The sequence below is a fragment of the Pelodiscus sinensis genome, chromosome 23 (assembly GCF_049634645.1).
Source record: "Pelodiscus sinensis isolate JC-2024 chromosome 23, ASM4963464v1, whole genome shotgun sequence".
In the NCBI taxonomy this organism is placed as follows: domain Eukaryota; kingdom Metazoa; phylum Chordata; order Testudines; family Trionychidae; genus Pelodiscus; species Pelodiscus sinensis.
The window spans coordinates 18,436,584-18,446,419 of NC_134733.1; the positions used below are offsets into that span (position 1 = coordinate 18,436,584).

The window sequence follows — 9,836 nt, forward strand, 5'->3', positions numbered from 1 at the left end:
TTTAGCTACCAGCCTGGCCTCAGCAGAAAAGACATCAGTCATGTTCTTATTATCAAAAGACCAGCTATTTTAATCCCATCCTAATTACTAATGGCACTTGGCACTCAAACCCCCACTCCACACTTGGAATTCTATCAATACTGGAAAGCAAGCTGTCCGATTTGACAGTCTCTGATGGCCCATATTTTTTCCAGGTCTGAAGGACTCATGACCATTTCAGGAACCCAGGTTTCAAAAGGGCTACGTCTACACTGGCCCCTTTTCCGGAAGGGGCATGTAAATTTCACTAGTCGTCGTAGGGAAATCCGCGGGGGATTTAAATATCCCCCGCGGCATTTAAATAAAAATGTCCGCCGCTTTTTTCCGGCTTTTAAAAAAGCCGGAAAAGAGCGTCTAGACTGGCCCCGATCCTCCGGAAAAAGTGCCCTTTTCCGGAGGCTCTTATTCCTACTTCAAAGTAGGAATAAGAGCCTCCGGAAAAGGGCACTTTTTCCGGAGGATCGGGGCCAGTCTAGACGCTCTTTTCCGGCTTTTTTAAAAGCCGGAAAAAAGCGGCGGACATTTTTATTTAAATGCCGCGGGGGATATTTAAATCCCCCGCGGATTTCCCTACGACGACTAGTGAAATTTACATGCCCCTTCCGGAAAAGGGGCCAGTGTAGACGTAGCCATGATGTATAGAATAATGTATTTTTCTGACCATTGGTGATTCATGCAATGTCAGACTATAAGAATCACATTCGTTAGATTACTCTCTTCCACATACCCTGCATTCTGTGCTTTTAGCTTAACCTCTTGTCTGACGGCCCTGTTGGTTGTATTTCCTCCTGCACATTGCTGAGCGCATAGAATGTTATTAGAAGCTGGCCCAGACCTTTTTGGTTTATTTCTTTCCACACAGACTGAAACACTGACACCCGAGCAGATAACAGAGTACAAAGGCGTCTTCGAGATGTTTGATGAGGAGGGCAATGGGCTAGTGAAAACGGAAGATTTGGAGAAGCTTATGAGCTTGATGGGGATCAACCCAACCAAGAGAGAGCTGGTGACAATGGCAAAGGAGGTGGACAAAGACAGTAAGAACTTCCCCGGTCCTATCTTTTACTATATTTCCTTCATATTTCCTAGTGTGTTGAGCTGTCCAGGTTCTGTGGTTCACAAGAGGAATCCACCAGGCAGAATAAACCCTAACCTCAATGTATAGCATAACAAGACCTCTTCTCAATGACTAGCATGTTATTATACCCCAGTGCTTTGTTGTTCTTTTAGATAAGGGCACCTTGAACTGCGATAGTTTTCTGGTTTTGATGGGCATTTATCACGAAAAGTCTAAAAACCAAGATGAAGAGCTGAGAGCAGCATTCAAAGTCTTTGATAAGGAACACAAAGGCTACATTGACTGGAATACACTCAAGTGAGTAGTAAACTGCTGGAAGGTACACAAATATGGACCTGATTCTGCATGATGCTGAACATACATAACTCCCATTGACTTACAGATCAGGAACATGCTATGCCTTTAAAGTAGGAAGAGAAATGCTGAAGCTTTGGAAGGGCAGAGCAGGTGCTGGGATTTCAGCACCCAATCAATGTCTGAGTTTGCCGTGGGATTCCATATTGACAAACTGACTAATTTAGATTCTGAAAATGGGGTATATATCTTGATGTTATTTTACTAGCCATTTGAGAGGTTCCAGACAAGGTTTATTCCCCATCTGTTCAATGTTTCACAAAAAGATCACTGCCCATATGTTTGAATTACACTGACATCCAGATTTACTAATGTTACATTCCAAAGAACACATGATCATCTGAAACAACAATCAGAGCTGGTGAATAATGAAAAAAGAATTCTCATGAGTCCTTCATTCACATTTTTAGATTAAGATGTCTAGCCTATGTTTGCATTACTTTTTGTTACATTTCTGAGACTGTGCTAGCAAACAAGTTTACTGGTAAGAATGCTGGCAGAAACAGTGAAATGTAGGAAGACTATTTTCTGAAACTGTAAAATCATATTGGAAATCTAGCTACCCTGCATGAAACAAAGATATCATGTGACCAATCAAACCATTCACCACAGCTCAAAGTTTGAATAGTAAATGAACAAGAATCATTCACAGAAATTATTCCGTCATTTAAAATAATTAACACATTGGAAAAAAGATCTTCAAGACATTAGCAGACAATCTGTGAACAGAAATTAGTCAAATAAATCATTTGCTCAGCCTAACATGAATGAACATTCTCCAGACTATGTCTTTAGCAGGCATAAAATGATAGCTCTCCCTTGAACCCTTGTTTCTTTCACTAGCTGAGCTTCTTGTCCTTTGTGTTATCAATAACAAACACAACTAAGAATTAGCCAACACTGTAAGAACAAAAGAAAAAGCCAACAAAAAAAGAAAAAAGGATTAAAATTTAAAAGATCACTTTATAAAATTAGCAAGTATTTCCACTCTTCACTTTGAAATTAACCTAGCTTTCCATATAGATATGAAAAGATATCTGTTAGTCTGGAAAAGATTAATGCATTTAGCTCACTCAAGGTCACAGGCAAATATTCCTTTTGGCTAATCAGCATTAATCAAGTTCCTGCTCATAAATGTGTAAAAGAGGAGGCATGTAGACTGTTTAACATCCTCAGAACTTGGCCTTTGATTGGGAAGGAAAACAAACATTCTTTTATTTAAAAAGCCTGGGATTTGCCTCAAAGCTTCAAGCTATCAAAGCTGACAGAATAGGAGGAACTACATAGTTTGGACTGCAGGCTACAGCAAGTTCCAAGCAAGCTAGTGCAGGCTTCAGACTCCTGCAGAGTCGTAAAACAACCCTTCATTGCTCTCTGTTCAAAAGGAAACAAATACATAGAATCATAGGACCAAAAGGAAGCTCAAGAGGTCATCAAGTCCAATTCCCTGCACTAATGGCAGGAACAAGCACCATCTCTAGACCATCTCTGAAGGTATGTCTACACTTGCACCATCTTTCAAGAGAGGGATGCAAATCCAGCTGAGTGAAATTGCAAATGAAGCATGAATTTGAATTTCCCGTGCTTCATTTGCATAATCGTGGACGCCGCTATTTCGAAATACCCTATTTCGAAATAACAAACCCTGTGTAGACGCGGTTATTTAGAAAGAAAACCCTTCTTCTGAAATAATCCTTATTCCTCATACAATGAGGCTTACCAGTTATTTCAGAAGAAGGGGTTTCTTTCTAAATAACCACATCTACACAGCATTTCTTTTTTCGAAATAGCGCCATAACGCGAATATGCAAATGAAGCACAGGAAATTCACATCCGCACTTCATTTGTAATTTCGCTCAGCTGCATTTGCATCCCTATCTCGAAAGAGGGTGCAAGTGTAGACATACCCTAATAGATGTTTGTCTAACCTGCTCTTAAATATCTGCCGACTGTCTAGGAAGGAGTATGGCAGAAAGGGATCTAGGGGTAAAGAGGACCACAAGCTGAATATGAGTCAGCAGTGTGATGCTATAGCAAAAAAAGCAAACATGATTCTAGGATGCATAAACAGGTATGTTGTGAGCAAGACACGAGAAGTCATTCTTCCGCTCTACTCTGTGCTGGTTAGGCCTCAGTTGGAGTATTGTGTCCAGTTCTGGGCACCGCATTTCAAGAAAGATGCGGAGAAATTGGAGAGGGTCCAGAGAAGAGCAACAAGAATGATTAAAGGTCTAGAGAACATGACCTATGAAGGAAGGCTGAAAGAATTGGGTTTGTTTAGTTTAGAAAAGAGAAGATTGAGGGGGGGACATGATGGCTGTTTTCAGGTATCTAAAAGGGTGTCATAAGGAGGAGGGAGAAAACTTGTTTATCTTGGCCTCTGAGGATAGAACAAGAAGCAATGGGCTTAAACTGCAGCAAGGGAGGTTTAGGTTGGACATTAGGAAAAAGTTCCTAACTGTCAGAGTGGTCAAACACTGGAATAAATTGCCCAGGGAGGTTGTGGAATCCCCATCTCTGGAGATATTTAAGAGTAGGTTAGATAAATGTCTATCAGGGATGGTCTATACAATATTTGGTCCTGCCATGGGGGTAGGGGGGGACTGGACTCGATGACCTCTCGAGGTCCCTTCCAGTCCTAGGATTCTATGATTCCAGTGATGGAGATTCCACAATCTCCCTGGGCAATTTATTCCAGTGTTTTACCACCCTGACAGAAAGTTTTTCCTAATGTCCAACCTAAACCTCCCTTGTTGAAATTTAAGCCCATTGTTTCTTGTAGTATCATCAGAGGTTAAGGAGAATAATTTTTCTCCCTCTTCTTTGTAACAACCTTTTAGATACTTGAAAGCTGTTATCATGCCCCTTCTTAGTCTTTTTTTTTTCCTTCCAAAACTAAACAATCCCAGTTCTTTCAGTCTTCCCTCCTTGGTCATGTTTTCTGGAGCTTTAATAATTTTTGTTACTCTTCTCTGGACCTTCTCTGGATATTATTGCCCCTATTATTTTCTCAGCTCACATGATGGTTCAACAAAAGAGAAAAACTTTAAATGTTACCTTGGCATCATTTCAACTCAAGAATGAACAATGCTGTTGCCCGTATTCCCCTCACCTTTCCTCAAGGGCAGGGCAAAGATCTTTCATGATGATGAGCTAACTTCTCTGACTGATTTTGCTTTTCTGGTCTGTGGATCATTGATATGTTCTAACAATAGAAATTACCTCTCTGACTTTGAATTATGTACCAATGGCAAGTATGATTGCTTGATTGCATTACAGCTCAGCAAGCAGAACATAGCCAGATGGGATGGGGCAATAATATCCATCCCTCTTTTGGGCCCTTATACGCACAAAATATTAGCAATCCTTTCAAAGCTGCAACAGCCTCAGAGTCACTTGAATAGATGTGTGTGTGTTTTGATGTACTATGGGTGTCCCTAATTTGGGAACACCTATGGTATGGACTCTGGCAGGTGGAGGCAGAAGCAGCTCTGTACATTCCCGCTTCCCCACCCAGCTTGGGGAACAGCAGCAACGTACTCTGCTAGAGGTTTTTCCCCCACCAGCAGTGAGGGGCAGTGCCTAGGAGTGGCAGGGGATGTGGAGCGGCAGGTAGGCACCCTACCTCTATCCCTGTCACTCCCTTCCTGGACCAGCAAAATCTTTAATCTGACAATCCCTGTTTCCCAGGGTTGCCTGCTTAAAGAGGTTCAAGAGTATCTGCTAAAGGTCTGTATATGGAAGTATCATGTCTTGGTGAAATAGGTTTCCTTTCATGCTGAAAGCTGCTGTTAGCTGTACCATGCTCATGTCTACAGATACACATAGGACTAATTCTGTATCTGAGAGTTTGTGATTGGCCATTCCAAACTTTATTTAGGCTCAGAATTCTCAGTCTCATGGGCTAATGCCATCAGTGAGATTTTGAGAAGTATTTTTCTTCTCTAAGTGAGATCACAACATCTCAAGTTTCTGTTTGTGTTGAGGTTGTAAATAGACAAGACAATGCATGAGAATAGATATGGCAAGGAGCAACCCTAGTCCAGATGGCTTTAGAGGGCTTTACCATCTGACTTTTGTCATACTGTGAATGGTCACTTGAATGTTTATTGCCATAATTCCATGTTTTCAATTAGAATATGAAAAGAGTATACCATAGGTATGTACGAGTGGTTAAAGTAGGGGACTAGGAATCAGGACTTCTGGTTTAATTACTTGTTTTGCCACTGATATGCTGTGACTGAGATTCCCAAAGGTGCTGATCACTTGCCGCTCCCATTCACTTTAAATGGAGTTACAGGTGCTCATAACTTCTTTAAATTAGGTCAGGTGTAATCTCAGCCCAGTCACGCATGCACTCCATGCCTCAATTTCCCCACCTATAAAATGCACCTACATACACCTACCTTTGGGGGTTGACAGGAAAAAGTTCATGTTTGCAGAGTGCTTTGAAATTCACATATGAAGGGCAAAGTATTACCAGATTTGGTTTGTATTATTAGGTATGTCCTGATGAATGCTGGAGAGCCACTAAATGAGCAGGAGGCTGAACTGATGATGAAAGAAGCTGATAAGGATGGGGATGGAACCATTGATTATGAAGGTATAGTATCCATACACCAGACTCTTTGGCAAATGAAAGGTTCACTGGGAAGATTACTCCCAACAGCCTGTGGTCAGCATCCTTCTTGCCTCCCTCAGAAGTTTTACCCACATGAGTCACCCATTATGACTAGGTGGGTATAGTCCACACAGACAGTGTCATGCAACTGTGAAACGCATGTGTGGTCTGGGACATAGGGCTGGGGACTCTGGCATTCTAATGTGGGCAGGCTAGTCAATGCTGTCTGAAAATCAGGCTCCTTTAAAGTGTTTCAAGCTAGGATTCCAAAATCACTAGTCACTCTTGAAAAGCTTGGCCTGCGTATGTGGTGCAAGTTCTAAATAGATGTGACTTCAGCCCTGATTAACTAGCACCTTTCACCAGTACTAAATTCACTTTAAAATATTCACTAAGGAAACCAAACTCTCCAGTTAAGCAGAAGTTCTTCCTGTCACAAGAAAAATGGGAAGTGAAGATTCATTTATCAGTGACATCATTTCTGATATAGCAGAATTCAAAAGCACTTGTCTGCTCCTCCAAAATAATCTTTCTATATGACATTTACAGTCTGTGAGAAACCATTTTTTATTTCTGTGCCTTCAAGTCTCCAAACTCCACAGAAATCTGCTGTCATTCCCAATGAAACTGGAAGGCCTTGTTAAAAATATCTGTTCTTGGTTTGGGTTGGCATTAAACGACTGGTCAAAAAGTGGTCCAGTTCAATGCGCACATGTGGCATTTTATCTGACCTTTCAGCAGGGCTGTAGAAACATATAGCAGAAAGAAATCACAGTCCCAATTCACTACTAATTAGTCAGACTTCTTGGAGAGGGTTTGGATTTGATACAGAGATTTTGGATGTCACAACTACACTGTTGGTTTTTCTTAATAGAGTATTGTTTTCAGACATTTAATATTTCTTTATTCTTTGAATCCTTATTCTGTGTAGCTCTTTAGAAACACAGGTATAGCCACACCAGTTCAGATGTGTAGTTCATCTTGTCCATTATCCTCTCTGTCAGTGGCTGACACCAGCTGCTTCAGAGGAAATGCAAGAAATCCCATAGGTCAACCACTTGCCCATTGAGAGAGTATCTTCCCAAGCCTTTCTTAGCTAGAGGTTGGCTTTGGCCCTCAAGCATAAGGGTTTGCATCCCTTTAATGCTTGGGGATATTCCATAAATATCAGTTAATCCCAGCATCAAATTACCTCAGTTTACAACTACTTTCATGGTGATGTGCCCAAAGTCATAAAGGGAGCCAGAACTAGAGCTTGGGAGCTCCTGGCTTTCAGTCCTGATCTTAGATCATTGGACCACATTCCTCTCCTTCATGTAACCACCTGCTCCCTGCCCTAACAATCACCCTCCTGTTCCTCATACTCTGATGACTTCTTGCTGGATCTCTGGTATGTTCAGTACCATCTCAAGCAGGTTGTGGGGGAGCAGAAGAGGTGGAGGAGCAAGCCCTTCAAATATACAATCAGCTCTACAAGAAAAGGAGTAGCAAAAAAGGGTTCAATATGCCATGTTTGGATTCAGGTCTGAACTTCCCCAAGGTTTGAAGAAGTCCAGATGCAAGAGCACAATTCAGGCCCAGCTCAAAAAACTGTTTGATTTCCACTCCCATTTGCCACAATGTGAAATTCCCTGCTTACCATAAATGTATGTTGCCAATGCTGGGAGAAGCAGAGGCTTACCTCTAACAATGCCTGACAGCTTAATTAGCTCCTCAGAGTTCATCACAGCCCAGCAGAACTTGCATTGACATCCTGACAGCACCAGCTTGGCATGAGCCATTTCTTTTACTGAAGAACCAGAAGGATAAAAATGAAGCCAGTGGGCCTGTGAGGCTACTGGTTTATTTTTAGTTACTGTGGCATTTCATTTGAGGTGCAATGTAAGTAAGGTTCTGTCAGTTTCACACTAACAGTTCTTTTCAGGTGAAAGCTGAGCAGGCAAATTCCCACTGAAAGAGGAAGGTGAGAATCCTTGTGAGAAGTGCAAAACAAAATTGCTCATGTCATTCTTTAACTAGAAGGGGAAAATATGATCATATGAAAAGCTGCCATCTCACTACACTGAGCCAATAAAGCCTGACAAAAGTATACCCAGGGCAATTTAAAGACTCCTATAGATTCCAATAATCTTTAGATGAGACCTTCATCTTTGCTGTGAACTAGTAATTGTGTCATGAAACCAAAAAACCCCACTGCATTTGCAAAGATCCCTGTAGGGCCTTTTCTCCCCTGTCATCACCCTAGAGACCTCAGTGGAGTTGCATCAAAGAATTTCTTTTGTGGTCTGAGCATAGAGCTAGAAGACAGGGATGCATGTGATGTGAGGAAAGAGGGGATCTCCTTCAACTTCTGGAATGAATCCCAATCTTTGGAAAATCAGATTTCAATAAACAAAGCACTGTTCAGCCAACAAGCGTCCAATTAGTGTTCCTGGGCTTGAGATCTTAGGCCAGGTCTACGCTATACCTGGGAGGTTGGCTTAAGTTACACAACTCCAGTTATGTAGAGTACATAGAAGTCCACATAGCGGGAAGCTGATGCGTGCAAACACTCCCATCGGCTTCCCTTGCTCTTAACAACTGTGTGACAGGCACTGACTGGAGCTGTCCTCAGCATTCAATGTACAGGTCTATACTAGACCCGCTGAATCGAACATCTGTACATCAGTGTGCCGCAAATTAAGAGTGTTTCAGCATCATAGAAGTACCCTGCAGTGCTCCTTGCCCTATCAGTCTGCAGTGAACCCACTTGAATGCTTGTGCCAGCAGCACAATTTGAGGCTAATAAATCTTGCCTTGTTTTATGGTTCTCTCCCTCTCAGAGTTTGTGGCCATGATGACTGGAGAATCCTTTAAGCTTGTTCAGTAAAGCCCTGTACAAGAGCCACATCCTTCATTACAAAGATCCTTCCCAGGCACCCTCGCCTGCAAGGGCTGCAATTCCTCTCAAGATGCTGTAATCTGGAGATGTCGCTGAACACCACTCATACATTACCATGTCTGAATAACTTGCCGGGCATTCGCAGCAGGAGGAAACTCTAGATGAGAGCAGATCTGAGAGATTCCTCTTACAGCAGGTGTGGAAGCTTTGGCAGCACAGATTTGTTTGTTCAAGCAACTTGTTTTGGGAAATCATGCAAGAGCCATAATTTATGTTTATTAATAAACTTTATAAAAAACGGTTTTTCCAATATGACTTTAAAGGGTCCCGTGAAAGGAACAGAGCATAGTTGCGAAAGGAATGCATGTTCTTTGCCAGGGCTCTCACTTCTTCGGTACAAATCATTCCTGGAACTGAGAATTGCTCCCAGGTCTACTCCTACTTTTATCCACTTCAAAAAGAGTTCACACCTTAATTAGAAATGCCTAAACTTCACTTTTACACAGTGGACTAAATAAAGCTGCACCAAGGAATGCCTCAGAACTTGAGTCACATTGCACAGAATTTCAATCTCACAATAATTCAGTGTTTCAAGTGGGCTTGGGGAAACATAGAGGAAACCTGTGAAATGATGCATTCAGGGATGGGGAGCAAATGGAAAGGCCAGTAATGCTGCAACCTGGTTCCGGATCAGCACGCATATCACGCAAGAAAGGCAATGGACTGGTGAAAGCAGAGGGGAATCCTTGTAACACTGCACGTCTATGCTCCAGACTACAAACAAATTAAAACAAGCTTTAAGGAGAGAGAAAGCCCAAGGATGGTCTGTCCTGGCATGTGCATTGTTCATTGTAGGCTGAATT

General features: G+C 41.9%; 1 protein-coding gene across 6 annotated transcripts in view; it reads left to right on the forward strand.

Moving 5' to 3' along the window:
- The window catches only part of CALML6 (calmodulin like 6), an 82,437-nt gene extending 72,921 nt beyond the window's left edge, over positions 1–9,516 (forward strand). For all 6 annotated transcript variants that reach the window (XM_075906363.1, XM_075906362.1, XM_075906361.1 and 3 more), the window contains 4 exons: positions 902–1,076; positions 1,270–1,414; positions 5,974–6,074; positions 8,915–9,516. In XM_075906363.1, the coding sequence (XP_075762478.1) occupies positions 953–1,076; positions 1,270–1,414; positions 5,974–6,074; positions 8,915–8,961 (417 nt within the window). In that variant the 5' untranslated portion in view covers positions 902–952 and the 3' untranslated portion in view covers positions 8,962–9,516. The remainder of the gene's footprint in view (positions 1–901; positions 1,077–1,269; positions 1,415–5,973; positions 6,075–8,914) is intronic.
- Positions 9,517–9,836: the final 320 nt, after the last annotated feature.